This window comes from Phyllostomus hastatus, unplaced genomic scaffold (assembly GCF_019186645.2).
Source record: "Phyllostomus hastatus isolate PE091 unplaced genomic scaffold, TTU_PhHast_1.1 phas_scaffold_216, whole genome shotgun sequence".
Classification (NCBI taxonomy): domain Eukaryota; kingdom Metazoa; phylum Chordata; class Mammalia; order Chiroptera; family Phyllostomidae; genus Phyllostomus; species Phyllostomus hastatus.
The window spans coordinates 3546682-3564031 of record NW_025334018.1 but is presented as its reverse complement, the minus strand read 5'-3'; the positions used below and the strand labels follow the sequence as shown (position 1 = coordinate 3564031).

The following is a 17350-nucleotide window of genomic DNA, read 5'->3' as shown; positions in this document are numbered from 1 at the left end:
CTTTCCTTATTCATTCATTCAGCAAATTGTGAGCTCCCAGCACGCCCTTCTTTCTGTGGGCCACCTGGGGCTGTGGTGGTTTGGGAGGGGAGGGGGGATCCCCAGCTGTGATGCAGCTGGAGAAGGGCACTCTGGCTTCCAAATAGCCAATAGTATTCGGGGGCCTGGGGCATGAGGTCATCAGAGGTAATGCCTATTGGTTCAGGTCTGGACGTGGGAGGGGTCCCCATAGCAACCAACGGTGAGTCCAGGCATAACCTGGAGAGTTTGAGCTTCAGTAGCCAGCTTGGGTGGTGCCTGGGGTGGGGGCGGGGAGGCCGGGGTGGCTCTCAGCTTCCCAAGTCCTGCCTTAGCCCGACCAAGTTCTTAGCTTGCTTTCTTTATCCTTTTTTAAAAAATTGATTTTAGAGAGACAGAAAAAGGGAGAGAGAAATGTCTATTTGTTGTTTCACTTAGTTGTGCATTCATTGGTTGCTTCTTGTATGTGCCCTGACCAGAAATCTAACCTACAACCTTGTTTTATGGAGAGGACGCTCTAACCAACTGAACTACCTGGCCAGGGCCTAAGCTGGCATCATTCTCACTTTGAGTGTCATGATTAGTGCCACTCAACCCAGGAAGGTCAGGAGGGCAGTACTGGCAACAGTGTTGGGGTCCTGGGTGCAGAGCCGCTGCCACCAGGAATGTTAATTCTGAGATCCTCGTGTTCATCTGCATACTGTCTGCATCTCATTTGCATTCTCTTCATTTAAGGTCAAATTGGGCAGACATCTCCACATCCTCAGCTCTGTGGCTCTATAGCCCTGTTGCTATCTATATCCCAAATCTATCCCTTAGAGTAATCTCAGTCATCCAGTTCCTTATCCCACCCCTCTTCCCAGCCTCCAGTGTCTCCAGCAGTGGGAGGGGGCACAGCTTAGCTAAAGGAGAACAGACAAGAAGTCGGCCTCCCCCTCTGAATGTTTGGCGACAGATGGGGAAGACTGGTCTGTACTGCCTAGAGACTGAGTTGGCAAAGCCAATGGTGGGGGGAGGTGCCCCCGGCTGGGCTGAGGATCTCCAGGGCCAAATCATGCACACACCTGGCGGGGTGCTGGAACAGGAGATGCCTGCCTCCAGCCAGGGGCAGGCCTACCCACCGGTCTGGTGCCAGGGCAGCTTCCTTCCTCCAATTAAACCTTAATGAGGTGTCATTAACCCTTACCTTGCCTGCCAGTCCTCAGGTGGAGCACAGACTCATGGTCTCACACTGAGTGGAGAGACAGAAGGGCCTTTGAGGAGGCTGAGAGCCCAGAAAATCAGAGGACCACAAGATAAGAAGGTGAGGCCAGAGACATGAGTAGCATGTGCTTGGTGTCCTCTGTGTGCTTCTGAGGGGTTCTGTGGAGGGGGCCCCACTGTCTGAATGTATTTATTCTTTCATTTGTCAATCCAACAATTATTTACTAAGCACCCCACCTACTCCTATTAACTGAATACCAAGCTGCATGCTAGATGCTGGGAATAACACTTGCATAAGACAAGATCCCTTCCCTTAAGAAATCTTCAGCACAGACTGGTATATCTCAGTGGATTGAGCAGTGGCCTGCAAACTGACAGGTTGCAGGTTCAATTCCCAGTCAGGGCACGTGCTTGGTTTTCAAGAGGCAACTGATGGATGTGTCTCTCACACATGTGTCTCTCTCTCTCTTTCTCCACTCCCCTTACCCTCTAAATAAATAAATAAATAAATAAATAAAATCTTTTTTAAAAAAAGAAATCTTCAGGTTGCTTGAGAAGACAAACTGGCCAAGAAGTAATTATAATGTCAAGTGCAAGTCTATTGTAAAGCTACGCACAAGTGCTACGGGAACACAGGGTAAGGGGCTGTCAGGGAAGGCTTGGGTTTTGAAGGACAAAGTTTATCCCTCAAACCCAAGGGGGTTTGGGGAGGGGATGTGGTCTGACTCAGTGTGAGTCTGTGCTTAGCTGTGTCATCAGGGCGGCTCGTGCCCGTGCCTGTGTCTGCCCTCGCAGAGCTGTGTGCTTGCATCCGTGAACATGCATATGAGTGTGTCTGTGTTCTCTGGGTCTCTCTGTGTCTGGAATCCTTTCTCTTGAACACACATGGTGGTTTTATTACAGATCAATGTTTGCTGTGAAGTTCTTCTGCAGATTAGCCCGAACCTGCCCAGCCCAGGGGAGGGGAAGTGGCGAACCTATGCTGGCTCTTTGGGAAGAGGTGGGCAGGCACCATATTCACAGCTGGGGGCCCAGACCCCTGGCTCCAAGTGGCAGCAGAATGGCCAGAGGAGGCTAAGGGCTGGGCCCTAGGCTATGGAAGGGTGTGCCTAGGCTGCAGTCCCTCTGCCCCTAGCTCCCCCAGGGGCCACAGGGGTGACAGCCACTACTCCCCACCAAGAGCTCAGACCCCCTCCCCCAACCTGTTCTTCTGTCTGAAGAGGAGCAGGCCAGCTCAGACCTGTCTGCCGTTTTCTCCCGCAGGGAGCAGATCCTTTCCAGGGGACATAAGAGGGCCAGGGAATGCTGGGGCCTACTGGAAGGCCCCAGGCCCTCCACCCTGGCCCTCTGGCTCTCTTCAGTCTGGATTCTCCCCACCCACTCTGTGGTGTCATTTCTCTGGGTTTTGCCCAGACATAGCCATCTTTGCCAGAGACTCCCTTGGCTGCTGTAGGCAGAGGGTGGGGGCTAGAGCCCTGGCAGTGAGAATAAGCATGGGGGGCAGGAAGGAGGACAAGGAGATCATGAAGGGCTCTATTCTCAGAGACCTCTGCCTTAACACCCTCTGTCTCCTTGCAGCCACTCATTAGAACGCTAAATTTTGGTGGCAGAAACGAGAAAAGAGTCTGGATTGAGGTAGAATTTTAGGGGTTAAGGAGAGGCTCTGAGGTTAAGGAGCCCTTCTTCCACACTGTCAAGGATGGGGGCCTTGTTTTTTTTGTTTGTTTGTTTGTTTGTTTTTTGCTGTAACATTTCCTGTCCCTGATTCTAATCTTTTCCCACCCATGCCCACTCCCCAAGCCCTATGATACCCCTCCCACTATGATAGCTTTTAGAGCAGCTTGGAGATGGGGGAGAAAAATGGGAAAAGAGGTTAGTCCAGCTGGGTAGTCATCGGGAGATAACCCCTTCATAACAAAGACAAGAGGCCTCCCTCCATCAGACGCTCCACAGGCCCTAACACTGCGCTAAGTGCTTCCCAGACAGGGCTCTTAATCCCCACGACAGCCAACTCCTCCAGGCAGGGCACGATCAGCGCCAGCCACTTCACAGTCTCAGAGCCGTAAAGTGACTAGCGCCGTCAGTGAGTGGTAGAACTGGAATTCAAACCCAAGCTCATCCTGTTAACTGCTCAGCCAGACTGCCTTCTTTTCAGGTCTTCTTGAAGTGCACTCAGGAGTCACACACGCCTCCGGTGAAACACCCCGGAGATGCCTCCCAGATTCAGGCTTCTCAGGTTGCTGGGCTCATTAGAGGGATCACAGCATGAGTAGTGTCAGAGGTTATTACACCCCGACCCCACCTACCAAGCCCCATTTCCTGGTCCTGGACCACACATCCGAGCACTGTGCTCCTGGCTGTCCATCGTGCATGTAGTTCCATGTCAACTCATGGACATTAGAGCTCTGCGTAGCCGTGGGGGCACACACACTCGGGAGTCGGAGGACTCATGCATTGCCCTCCTTGTTAGCACCCAGGTGTCCACGCTCGGACCACACCAACCACCTGTCTGCTCTGGGGCACACGTGGGCCCCATGCAAAGTGCAGGACCTGTGAATATTTTATATCTGGGGCTGGCAGCTGCTTTTCCCCACTCACACAAGTGTCTGATCCTCCCTCTCACTTGCTCCTTGTTTGTTTTTTTAATGAATTGTTTGTTTGTGGCCCCCCCTCATCTCGCCTCCTGGCCTCCCCCTCCTCCAGGCCCCAGCCTCCATGAGTTATTGAACACAGCTCAGCTCTCTGGTTGCCACCTGATGCACTGGAAGCCGCCTTGGGCCACACAGCCTGAGTACTCCTTCTGCCGCCGAGCTGTTCAGCTCCCTGCTTCCTTGGCCCCAGGAGGAGAGGGGTGAGGCATCATGCTCAGAGAGCTCCCAGGAGTCTGACCGCAGTGCCCCTGGAGAGAACATGGCAGCAGCAGTGTACTGGCAAGCCTGAGGGTCCGAGGGACATGAAGGCAAAACCAGCAGGAGAGGAGCACGAGGCCTGAGACCCTAGAGAGAGAGGACCAGCCCGGGGAGAGAACCCCAGGCTCAACAGAGGCCCTCACCCTACAGAGAGGTGTTGATCAAGGCCCAGGACTTAGTCCCAGTGTTTCAAACTATAGCTTGTTACCCATTAGGGGTAGTGAAATCAAGAAATCAATTGTATGGATTTCAACCGGCTTTTTATTTTTTAAAGATTTTAAAGAATAGAACAGGAGGAAAATACCCAAGTGTATCCTCTGTAGTGAAGGTGAGTATTGTTTCATTAAAATTGTTGTTGCGGTTACATGTGAGTGCGTGTGCTTGTGTGTGTGTGTGTGTTTACTGTATTGCAAGTGCAAAATATACATCTCACTGTGGCGGGTCACAGTCAGGGAAGACTTGAGTCACAGTTATAAACAGAAGCTGGTACTGCCATTGATGGGAGCCTGGATACCTCCATGACTCAGATGCCACAGAAAGAGGCCTGCACCAGGTCAGCTCCCAGGCACGTAGACAGTGGCCCAGAGGTTACACACAGAGAACCAGTCTCTGGAAAAGCCCAAGTCCCATGAGTAGAGGCCTACAGACAGGCCTAGGCATCACAGCTGGAAGTGCATGTCCTACAGTCAGAACTGACACATATAGTTGTGCATTTTGGACAGAGCACAAAGGAGCCACCTTCAGGGGTGAGTCACAGCTTACATCAGCCCAGGTTCCCTCACTAAGATGGGGAGACTCATAGGGCCACCTTCTGCTAAAGGAAGTAGCACCTTTTGTTTTTGCACGTGGGCACCACTTGCCAAGAGATGCACTCTGAGGACTGAGTCCCTTTTCTCATTTACACAAAAGACCAAATCAGGCAGCTGATTTGGATAATGGTCCAGATAGGCAAAGCACCAGATCCTATAGACAGAGCCCTAGGTCCTTGAGAGAGTATATGTAAACCCAGAGGCTTAGACCCCTAAAAAGAGCTGCTTAAATCCTATTAAGAGGGGTCCAGATTCTACAGAGAAAGGCTCAGTTATCACTGGAGGGTAGGTGTGAGAGTGCTAGTTTCTGAAGAGGAGGGTCTGGGCCCTGTAGAAAAGGACCCACATCTATAAGTGGGATCCAGATTCTACAACCAGGGATAGATCTGAAGTCCTAAACCAGCAAACTCTCAGTCCCTGAATATGGACAGCCTCTCTGCCGACTGTGAGTCCCACAGAGAGAAGCCTCCGGGTGCAGAGCAGGGAGTGTGGGCGGCAGGGAGGTGGCTGGGATTTGTGGCACCTGCAGTAGGCAGGTTAGCATCACTTGGGTGAAACAAATCTCTCTGGGAATGGGGAGTCTTGGGGGAGTGCGAACTGTTTGTAAAGTCCTCCTTCCTACCCCAAGGGGCCTAATTTATTTTCTGGCTCCCGGGAAGGGAAAGGGTATCTCTTGGGAGGACAGAGCCTGCTCCTGCCTGGCAGCAGCTAGACACAGGGCCTGCTCTGGGACGACACTGCCCCTCCCCCAAAGCTGGCACCTGAGGTGGACTCGTGGTCAGGATTCCTGTCCTGTCGAGGGTGAGTGGGTGTAGCATGCCCGCATGTTCTCTCCCATTCAGTAAAGTAGAAAAACCATCATGTTTGTTTCCACGGACACAGGTGGTTGGCCTGAGTCCTGGGAACCTGGTCTGAGACCTCGTCCTCCTGCTCATTCAATCTCAGCCTCTATGGTAGTCTGAACACACCTTAGGTCTGAATTCTAGATCCTTTTCCTCAACTTCTACTTCCTAGGAAAAGAAAGGAGAGTGCAGAAGTATGTGTGTCTGTCTGTGTGTGAGTCATGTGTGCATGTGTCTCCCTGTATCTAAATGCCCATGTTTCTACAGCTCTCTAGTTGTCCGATATTACCTTTACCTGTGGCTGTCTGTGCGCAAGCGCAAAGGGGTATCTGTGTGTCTCCATGTTGTTGGCAGCCTCTGGGTGTCTGCCTTTTCTCCTCAGTGTGTGTGTGTGTGTGTGTGTGTGTGTGTGTGTGTGACGTCTGAGCTTGGGTGTCACTGTGAGGACAATGACTGTGGTGAGGGCTGGAACACAGGGTGGTCTGCCCCTCTGCCCTCTCCTCAGCGTTGATGACAGTGGGGGTAAAGATGCCTGGGGATGCCACGGCTGCACTGGGAGGGAGCCCTGCTAGAGTGTGAGTGAGGAGTCCCAGGAAAGTCTGGTCCGTCCTCCCCCTTGGGCCCTGAACTGCCGAAGTCCCTTCCAGCCGTATTGATGTTGCTGGGGGCTGAGCTCCTCTACCGCACCTTCCAGAAAAATAAGACTCCTACTCAGGTGGGGGCTTCAGGTCAACAGCTGTCAGGTCTTGGTGCCGGCTGAGGGCTTCTCCACACCCTCTACACCCTCCTGACTCTTCATTCACATGGGAAGAGGGGCATGGAGGGAGCAAAGGACCCGACGGTTCAAAAAGGAGTGGGGTCTAGTTCTACTGATCAAGAGGTCCTGGAGTCCCAGCTTCTTTTCAAGTATCCACTCCATCCCAGAAATTAATGTGCTCACTCGAGTTCCAGACCCCTGTCTTGGCCTCCCTAATCCTCCTGGAAACTCCAAACTGGGTAGCAGAAAGGCCAGGACTGGGGTGGTAAATTAAACAGAAGAGGGCGTGGCGCGCAGGGCTCGAGTTGTTCAGGAGCCGGTATCACTGCTCCAACCTCCCACGGGCCCGCGCGCTCCAAGCCCAAGCGGGGCGGGGCCTAGCGGGAGCGCGCTAAGGGCGGGGCTTCGGGAGCGTGCCCGGGAGGGCGGAGGGAAGGGCTGGGGGCGTGGCTTGAGGCTCGGGGGCTGGCGACGGAGGCAGCAGGGAGCTGGGAAGCGAGAAGCCGGGAGCTCGGGGCTCAGTCGGGGGGCGGCGGCGGCGGTGGCGGCGGCGGCTCCTCCGGGGATGGCGGCGGCTCCGCTGCTGCTGCTGCTGCTGCTGCTCGTGCCGGTGCCGCTGCTGCCGCTGCTGGCCCAGGGGCCCGGGGGGGCTCTGGGAAACCGGCACACGGTGTACTGGAACAGCTCCAACCAGCAGTGAGTCGGGGGCGCCCAGGGAGCTCGCGCATCCCGCGTCAGTGAAGGGGGAGCTGGAGGGCCCGGGAAGTCCTGGGGGAACCTGGGATGGGAGTCCTGAAAGAGAGCACAGCTGGGTGCTGGGAGGCAAGGGAGAGGGGGACACTCCATAGGCGTCTATGAAACTGGGGTGGGGGTGTCTGAAAGAGGCTGTTGAGGTATATAGTAAGGAGGCCTTGGCCGCTCGGAGGAGGCTGCTCAGGGACCCTCCCCACCTCACCTTGGCTTTTCTCCACACTGCGTACCCTCATTGCACAGTGCCCCCATCTTCACCCCCTTCGGCAGGCTGGGGATCGGGAGCACTCGTGTGCTAGGGGTAGGCCGCCCGTACTTGGGAGAGGGGGCAGGGATGACCTGTTTTCAGTGGTGAGGGTTTCAAGAGGCTGTCTTGGACTCCTGCTTTTGAAAGCGGGTCTGGCCCTGGCTGGGTAGCTCGGTTGGTTAGAGCGTCATTCCCATACGCCAAGGTTGGGGGTTCGATCCCTGGTCAGGGCACAAACAAGAAGCAACCAATGAATATATATAAATAAGTGGGACAAATCCCTCTCTCTCTCTCTCTCTCTCTCTCTCTCTCTCAAATCAACACATACATTTTTTTAAAGTGGGGTTCAGAGCTGAGGCGGGGAGTCCCACTGAGCACCTCCTCAGAACGAAGGCGAAGGTGTTGCCCTGGCTGTGCGGACGAGCCCGGCCGGGGTGAGCTGGAGCCGGGCCGCCGCGTCGGGGGGCCCTGAGGGTGTTGCTGAGTGAGAACGGGGACGCGGGGTGCTGTGCAAGGGAAGGAAGCAGGGAGATGTCGGCTTGTCACACAGGCGCGCGCGCACGCAGCCGGGCTGGGGACGGTGTGTGGCTCTAAGTGTGAGCGGGCGTGCGCGGCTGTCAGTGCGCGTGTTTGTCTGGGTGTGTGATTTGTGTGTCTGCGTTGGCGACCGTCTGAGGATGGGAGCGGGGACGGGTCGGGGAGGGGGCTGCGGTCGTTGTCCGCGTGGCCCGCCGCGTCTGGGCTCGGTGGCTGCCGGCGCCGCCGCGGTCTGGGCGGGTGTCAGGGCGGCCCTGTGGTTTCCCGGGCGTGTAGCGCGGCGGCTGGGTGCCGGCTGCAGGGCCAGGTTCTCATTCTGCTCAGTCCTTGCTGCCCTTGTCTTCTCCTCCCGGGCGAGCCGCCGTGTGGATCACCCCGGCCGTCTCTGTGTGTGTCTGTGTGTTGGGGGGTGATCCCTGGGGATGCGGGGGTCACTGTCACACCTGCCAAGGCGGCGGCGGCCGCACTGCCTCTGGCTCCCCACCCGGGAGGCGATTCGGGAGCCATGGCGAGGCCCCAGGGGAGGGGCTCCGGAGGCCCGGCGGCTGCGACCCCCAACCTCCCGGGGGAGGGGCTGCCGCTCGCCTCTCAGCTCTTTGTTGTTTGGGGCTCCGCGCCTCCCCCTCTCTCCCTCCTCGCGCCCAGAGTGTCAGACTGGGGGTGGGGATGAGCCAGCGACGCCCCCCTCTCGCTTCCCATGGAAACCTCTGGGTGGGGATGCGGCCCCTCCTCCCCGGAGTGGGACTCGGAGAACTCCGGGGGTGCCAGGGACTGACTCCCTAGCTCTCTCTGGCTCGCCCCCCTCCCCCAGACTCACACGTCCGCCCCCTGCCCCGCTAGACTCTGACCCGGAGTGGAGAGCGTGCAGGTGAGGGGCCAGGGTGCCCTACCACCCTTGGGGCACCCCGGGGTTCTCAGCGAAGCCGGAGCCAGAGGGAAGCGGGAATGGCTGGAGGGGTGGGGGTGGGGGATGTTGTTGATCGGTTCCCTTCCCCCGCATACACCTGGGCGCAGGTGAAAGCCCAGGGAGGAGATGGGGAAAGCCTCCTTTCAGTCTTTCCCGCTCCCCTCTCGTCTGGACCAGCAGAGGTGGGAGGGGGTGCGCACCGGGCCGTGAGGCCGCCGCCGCCCCCGCCTCGCATCCTCGGCCTTTGTTGCCGCTGCGCCCGGGCTCCCCGGCTCCCTCACTGCGGCAGCCGCGGCCCCATAAATCGTGAGAGCGACGTGCTCCGTAGCCGGGAGTGGAGAGGGCCAGGGAGCTGGGGGCGGGGCCGGGCCGAGCCACAGGCTCCCGCGCCCCTTTCCCCAGTCACGTGAGCCGGGCTACTGGCTCCCACCCCTAGTCACGTGCGGAGGGTCTCTGCCCCTTGGGGTCACGTGGAAAGGGTCTTGGGACCCCTCCTCTTGGGGTCACGTGGGAGGGTGCCGGTGGGACACGTGCGGCGGCCTTCTTTGACAGACCTGGGGCCGTGCCCTCCTCGAGGCTGGGATCTCGCCCCCTGCCCCCACTCATCCCCTCTGTTCGGTCCCCTGGAATAGGCGAGACCTGCTCCCAGCCTAGTCCAGAAACGGGCTGGGAGGGCTGCACTGGGGAAGAAGCATTAGCGTGTGGGGCGGGGGGCTCAGGTCCCCGGAGTCGGGAGTGGGAGCGGGAGCGGGAGGCCGAGGGCCAGACCCATGCGCCCGGCCTGGGCTTCGTTTCCTCGCGGCCCGGAGCGGAGGTGCTGCTGTCCGCCCGACTCCTGAAGCCTCGGGAGCACCTTCCTCTAGCGGTCTCCCTCCCTGTCTCTTTATCTCTGCAATGTTTCAGTTCTGAGCTGTTTTTCATTCATACATTCACTAACAAATGTTTATTGAGCCTCTACTACGTCCACGTTGGTCGCTCTCCCTTTTCTCCTTGTCACCAAGTAGACAGACCTCGCGCCCCTTCCTTGCCCCTGGCCACCTCCTCGCGTCCGTCTCCCCTGCGTGTGTGCCTCTCTGGGCCGGCCCCTCGCCTCTCCGGGTCTCTGGGTCTCTCGGTTTTCACCCCCTTCCCCTTTCGTCTCGGCTTCCGGGCCCCTCTCTTCCCCGGGGCCCCACTCCCTCTCCCGGGTGCCTCCGCGGACCCGGGCTCTGCTCGTCTCCCTTCTCGCCGTGCGTCTCGCTCTCACTCGGTTTCTGCGTGTCTCGCTTTCGGCGGGGTTCTCGCGCTTCTCCGCCGCTGCAGATCAATAAACCTTCGCCGCCGCTGCTGTCGCAGGGAGGAGGGGCGGGATGTGGGGTGCGCTAATTCTCTCCCACCCGACGCCAGCAAGTGAAGCTTGGGGCCCAGTTCCCGGTACTGCCCGACTGTCGGGGCGGAATGCCGAGGCCGGGCGAGCCGGAGGGGTGCGGGGGTGTCGGTGCGCACTAGCCGCCCGGTGAGCATTCCCGCCACCCACCCCCACACCCCCAGCCCGGAGCGGGGGACCCCACGCCTTACACACGTGGTCGAGCCTCGCCTGCAGGAGCGAGCGGCCTCGGGAGCGCGCGCTATAGGGGAGGAGATCGGGCCGGTGTCTTCACGTCCCTCCTCCACTTCCTTAGCTCTGCATTTCCAGTTCTAGGGGTGGTGGCAGGGATTTAACAAAGCCAGGGCCCTTTAGGATCCTCTCCCTACTCCCTAGTCGTTCAGACACCCTGTTTACCTGCTCCTGCTTGCCCCGGGATGGGGGCGGAGAGGTTTGCGTCTTCCCGCTGTCCCTGCCGCCCACCCACCAGGCTCCAGCACACAGAGCACCGAAGGAGTGGAAGATCGGGGTGGGAATGCACACGGGAGGCGAAGCGGTGAGAGCCAGGAGGGACGAAGTAACAGAGTGAGGGGCCACCCCCCACAGGTGGGGTGGGTCGGCACCCGCCTTTCTTTGAGAGAGGCGGGAGGGTAGTGGAGGATGATGTGAGGAGGAATAGAGAACTGTTCGAAGGGGCAGGTACAACCTAGTCCCCAGATCGCAGCGCACCCTACCCCCTGCTGAGGGTGTGGCTTTAAGGTGGGGCGGTGTGGCCCTGGGGGAGGGGTTAGCAGTCAGCTTCCCTGGGCCTAGCGCTGCCTCCCTCTTCACTGTCAAGACCGGAAGGATGACAGATTTAATGAAAGTACCCAAGCCAGCACACACCTCGGGATTCTGGCAGTGTGGCTGGAGATTCCTGGCACCCAGTCCACCAGATCCCAGCTGGGCACAGCTCTTTACTCCACAGGCAGGACTTTTTCTCCCATGCGCCCAGCTTTGGGGGCATTTCAGGGGCTCTGCCTGCCGCCCAGCCCCAGGATAGTAAGAGATGGCTTCTCTTCACTTGCGGTCACCCAGCAACCTTTATATAAGGTTAGTCCGCACCCCGTTGGGGAAACTGAGTTACCTGTAGGAATAGCTCTGGCTTGGCTTATTCCCTGCTGGTACGGGATGTGTTGTAAGAGGAGCTGGGCAGTGCCCCTAGGGAGGGGCCACTTCAGAGCGGGGCTGGGAACCTGGGTGACGCTCAAAGACAGAGGCCCCAGTGTGGCCATGCCGCTGTTCCAGGTCTGGCCCCTACCACTGGTGGCCTCCTCCTCGAGCCCTGTGGGGGACGAACAGTCAAGTTTGGGGTTGGGGATAGAAAGGCAAACCTGGGGTGGCACCTGGGGTTAGTCCCAGTCTAACCCGTTTTCCTGCTCCCAGTGCCCCAGGCCGAGACTCCTGCCCACCTGAGTGCCAGAGCCAGGGAGTGGCCTGAATGACCCATCACTCCCGTGGGAACCGAGTGGGGCTAGTAGCATTCCTGATGACTCAAGGAAGCTGTGCCCATTCATCCCGAGGTGCCTGAGCACCAGTGCTGTCTTCTCTGCCTTGCAGCCAGGCTTGGAAGGGAATGTTCGGGGAAGGGGCGGCACAAGCAAGGCCAAAGAAGCAGGGGGAGGTGAGGAGGGACCCTCAAGGCCCCACCCCCTGCAGAAGCCTCCGAACTACTTTTCCTGTAGATCTAGTTACTGTTTGTGGCACTGGAAGATGCCTGGTGGCAACCGGCAGCCATTTCCTCCCTCGGGGAGCTCTCAGGGACCCCAGCAGTTTGACATCTTGCCAAGTACCCCATGTTTTCCTGTGTCCACCCCTCCTTCTCTCACTGCCAAGAACTGTGCATTCCTAACCGAACGAAATGAGAAACTCCCACCTCACTCTCTGAGTTTCCTTCTCCATTCAGATGTTGTTCTCATCTCCATATCATTCAGCACCACCCTGGACAGTGGTATCACCATCACTGCACTTTGGTGATGACTAGTAAGGTGGGGATTACAAGAGACCCAGCGTCCACTTCTCTGTCCCATAGGAGATTCAGGGAACCAAGAGGCACAGCCATCTTGTCTGGGCACTATGCTCACTGCTTTTCCCAGCATCACTGAGGGGCAGTGGCGCCCAGGCTGAGGAGGGAGGCATACAGGCACAGAAGTGCTGGCTGGTTGGCCATGTGGAGCCTTGACAGTGAGTCCCTCAGCTCCCTGATATGGTGCGTCACATTGGGGACTTAATTGCCCAATCCTCAGCGTGGAGGTCAGTGGGACTCAAGACACAGAGACCAGCGATTCTGTAGAGGGAGCATGTGCCAGTGTGGGGGGTGGGTGGGAAGGTACAGGGGAGCAGAGAGAAGCTTGAGATTGCAGGGTCGACGGACACTGGCATGGAAGTCCAGCACACGTACAACCGGACGTTTCTGTGTGTCTGCCCTCTATGAGTGGGTAGTGGACATATTTGTGTGTGTGCCCTATAACTATGCATGTATGTGCATGAAGCCCCCATACATGCTTGTTGAGGGCAGGTCCTGGTGGACTGGACTTGGGGTTGGACTGGCAACCACAGGAAAGCATGCAGGGAGAGGCTATGGAGGGTACCTATCTATCCTAAGTGATCCCATCCACTTCCACTCCTTCCTTCCCTACCTCAGTCCGCCCGCCCCACTGGTGAGTTATGGGGGATGGACGGAGGAAATCCGGGCCTGGGTCTGGGAGTCGCAGAGGCCTGCGCCGTTTCTGTGGTAACCAAAGCGTGCGTTCTCTACTTCCCTCCACCTTTCTCCCCGCCTCTTTTCCTTGGAGGCCGGCTGGGCTTCCCTGCGCCTTTGCTGCCCTCTGGTGGCCGCCAGGAGGACAGAACGTGGAACTCGCCGGAAGTCTAGCTCAGGGTCTGGGCGGCACTAGGGTCCTGGGGTCTGACAGGCACGGAGAAGAGAGGATGCTCGAAAGAGCCGGGAAGCTCGAGGACCCTGGGGAAGGTGTGCAGAGTGGCGAGATGGAGAGCCGGTTGGCATGGGGGCTTCTCTGTGACCCGCTGTTCATCCCCGCAGCCTGCGGCGAGAAGGCTACACGGTGCAGGTGAACGTGAACGACTATCTGGATATTTACTGCCCGCACTACAACAGTTCGGGGCCCGGCGGCGGGGCAGAGCAGTACGTGCTGTACATGGTGAGCCGCGCCGGTTACCACGCTTGCAACGCCAGCCAGGGCTTCAAGCGCTGGGAGTGCAACCGACCGCACGCGCCCCACAGCCCCATCAAGTTCTCGGAAAAGTTCCAGCGCTATAGCGCCTTCTCGCTGGGCTACGAGTTTCACGCCGGCCACGAGTACTACTACATCTGTGAGTGACAGCCAGGGGTGGGGTCCCCAGGGTCCGAGGGAGGGCGGACAGGCAGTCACCAGGTCTCCGCTGGAGTGATATTCCATACCGGGTGTGGGCACTGAGGACCTCGGGATTTCAGCTCAGGCAGGGTCTCGAGGCTGAGGGAGGTGTTTGGTGACAGTCCTAAGGTCGGGTCGCAGTCAGTTTCTGTGGGACTTCAGGGGTCCGGGTTTCTTGAGGTCTGGGACCAAAGGGGCTTCAGGGGCCGACGGCAGAACCTTGTGACCAGTGTTGCAAAGTTGGGGAGCTACTGAAGGAGACTGCCCGGGAGGGGGCAGTAGGGGTGGGTGAGTGAGGAGAGTTTTTGAATGAGGGCTAGGGGTGCAAACCCTGAGAGAGCCACTCAGGCCCTGTCTCCTCCCCAGCCACGCCCACCCACAACCTGCACTGGAAGTGTCTGAGGATGAAGGTGTTCGTCTGCTGCGCCTCCAGTGAGTATAACCGGCTCCCAGCCGAGACCTCATACTTGGCTCCCCTGCTTTGGGGCTCCCCTGGCTTCCCGGGGGTGAGGGCGGAGGGCACAGGAGAGGAGGACTCGCTCCCCAGCTGTAACAGGGGGAGGGGATCCTGGCCCTGACTCTCCCCTCCTCTCTCCCCACCCGCACCTCACCCCGCAGCATCGCACTCCGGGGAGAAGCCGGTCCCCACTCTCCCCCAGTTCACCATGGGCCCCAATGTGAAGATCAACGTACTGGGTGAGTGCGCAGCGCCCTCTGGTGGCCACTGCTGGAACCGCAGTCCCCGCCCTGGTGCCTGCTCACCTTGCATGCCTTTCCCCTGGGTACACCGATCTCTCCTACCCACGTGGGTGGCCACGTCCCCAGCTCCCTTGCTACTGCTGCTGCTACTGCTGCTGCTGCTGCTGCTGCTGTTGCTGCCGCCGCGTGCCCCCCGCCGCGGCGCGCAGCCCAGCCCTCACCGGTTGGTCTCTTCATCTATCCACAGAAGACTTTGCGGGAGAGAACCCCCAGGTGCCCAAGCTTGAGAAGAGCATCAGCGGGACCAGCCCGAAGCGGGAACACCTGCCCCTGGCGGTGGGCATCGCCTTCTTCCTTATGACACTCTTGGCCTCCTAGCTCTGTCCTCTCCCTGGACTGGGGGGAGAGATGGATGGGACTGGGCCCCACTAGGGAGACTTTGGCCTCTCCATGGAAAGCCTAGCCCAGCAGCCTAGACCCTTCCTCCGATGGCTGGAAGTGGGGTCTGCACCATACATCCGTGTCCGCCCTTCTGCCCCCTCCCTCTGTGTAGGGCACTGTACTGGACCAGGCACAGGGACAGCCACGGGTCCCAGTGGCCTTGAGGTTCCGGTAATGTTTGGTACCAAACTGGGGGGCCATAAAAGGCAGTGCTCAGGACTCCCTGCCCCCGGGTACCTTTCTCTGTCCCCTGGTGCCCTCCTCTTTTGTCCCCCCAGAGAAACAAATATGCCCCAGAGAGCAAACCGAAGCGTGGGAGACACCCCATCCCTCTCTTCCAGGGGCAGAACATGGGGAGGGGACTAGATGGGCGAGGGGATGGCATCACCTGCTACCCCTTCCCCTGTTTACAGCAATAAGCACGTCCTCCTTCCCCCATCCCCACTCCCAGGATTGTGGTTTGGACTGAATCCAAGTTTACAAGTTAGACACCCCTGGGGGGGGCAGTGGAAAAGGGTGACAGGGGTGGGCATTGGGGTGCCAGGCAGGCATGTACAGACTCTATATCTCTATATATAATGTACAGATGGACAGAGTCCCTCCTCCCTCTCCTTACCGCCCTGACCTTCCTTGACTTCCCCTTCCAACTCAGACCCCTTCCCCACCAGGCTAGGCCCCCCCACTGGGGGCCCCCTGATCCCTCTTTTGTCTTCTGTGAAGACAAGACCTATGCAACGCACAGACACTTTTGGAGACCGTGAGACAACAACACCCCTCCCCTCCAGCCCTGAGCCAGGACCCAGCTCCCAGGACCTTCCCTGCTCACCCTCTGTGGTCCCCACCCATCCTCCTGGGCCTTTTTCAAGTGCTTTGGCTGTGACTTTCATACTCTGCTCTTAGTCTAAAAAAAAAATAAACTGGAGATAAAAATACCTGAGTGTGTGTGATTTCCAGGGGCCATAAGCCTTCTGTACACTAGTTTGACCCCCCAAGTCACAGGGCCTGTGTGGGGGAGGGGTTCTAGGGCCAAAGGGACAACTGAACACCCTGTTCTGTACCGTGTCTACCTTAAGAGGGCAGCTCTGCAGCTTTGTGTGGAGGGAGCAACAGGGCTCCCCAGCCCGGCCTGGATGATGCCGGGCAACCCATCCAGCTTCCTGAGCCTCAGGCGTCTCACCAGCAAGTCTGGGTTGCATGGCGTCTCGTCTCTCTGGGGTTAGTGTAAGGGTTGAGTGGCAGGAGCAGAAGGCTCCATCTGTGACAGTTTCCTCCTTTTCTTCCCACTCCAAGTTGTGGACCTAGACAGAAAAATTTTTCATCTTTATTTTTACTCACCTGAACTGAAATTTAACATTCTCATGTGTGTTTGGGCAACAAGCCACAGTGGTAATAATGCCTGTGACTTGGTGACCGACAGAAATCACAGGTGTTTTCAGGCTGCATCGTGGGTTTTGGCGATATCTTAAAGTGTTTGCTCTTAACACTACTTTTAAATGACTGTAGTTACTAGAGCTTCCTTGTTTTTACTGTGTTAATAAAAAGCATATACAGCCCTGGCTGATGTGGCTCAGTGGATTGAGTGCTGGCCTGCGAACCAAAGGGTCACCAATTCAATTCAGACACATGCCTGGGTTGTGGGCCAGGTCCCCAGTAGGGGGCGTGCAAGAGGCAACCACACATTGATGTTTCTCTCCATACACACACACACACACACACACACACACATATATATATAGCATATACATTATTATGCCACAAAAGTAAATGTTTTAATAACCGTTTCGATAAAATTAGTTTACTTTGTAATTTTATTTTATTTGTTTAAAATATCATGGCCAAAAAGGCTGGGAGTTCGCTGGTCCTGGGGCCGCACATACTACAGCACCCTGTATCCACCGAGGGGGGCGAGAAGACAGAAGGGAAAGTGGGGCAAAGTCCAGGCTTCTGAGGAGCCGTAGCCCTGCCCAGGCTGTGTGAGGTCAGGGCTGTGCAGGTGGGCACTTCATGGGGCGTGCTGATGGGAACCAAAATCTGCCCAGCCTTTGCTTGCCCAGCTGCTCCAGGGAGGTGTGTCTTTTTTTTCATTGCCAAGCTGTGCACCCTTGGGACTCCATCTCAGCCAGGCTCTCTAATTGGCATTGTGTGGGTAGGCTGCATTCTGGGTGAGTGGCCCTCCTGGTGCCTCTGTGGCTCTTGCCAGCAGCACTGTGGGACTCCCCGGGCAGCAGAGACTGTGTCTTCTCCCCTCTGTACTCAGGGGAAATGAAATGTCAGCTGTACCCTGGAGGGTGAATAGATGTCCCCCTGGCAGAGCGTGAAGGAGTTGGGGTGGGAGGGCAGGAGGGGAAAGAACCGAGGACAGCCAGTGCACCAGTCTGAGGCTCCCTCCCCCGAGGCAAGAACTCGGCTCATTCATCCGGTCATTTGTGGAGTCAGCCCACGCGTACTGAGCACCTGCTGAGCGCTAGGCTCT

The 17350-nt window shown here is 57.8% G+C and overlaps 1 protein-coding gene across 2 annotated transcripts; it reads left to right on the top strand.

The window, feature by feature from the left end:
* Positions 1-7009: 7009 nt before the first annotated feature.
* On the top strand, positions 7010-15794 carry EFNA3 (ephrin A3). Of its 2 annotated transcripts, XM_045816875.1 has the most exons (5): positions 7010-7234; positions 13407-13696; positions 14104-14169; positions 14356-14433; positions 14684-15794. In XM_045816875.1, exons 1-5 carry the CDS (start codon positions 7104-7106, stop codon positions 14812-14814), a joined length of 696 nt encoding a protein of 231 aa, XP_045672831.1. In that variant the 5' UTR covers positions 7010-7103; the 3' UTR covers positions 14815-15794. The 2 variants fall into 2 exon arrangements, with proteins under 2 accessions (XP_045672831.1, XP_045672833.1); XM_045816877.1 differs by lacking the exon at positions 14356-14433.
* Positions 15795-17350: the final 1556 nt, after the last annotated feature.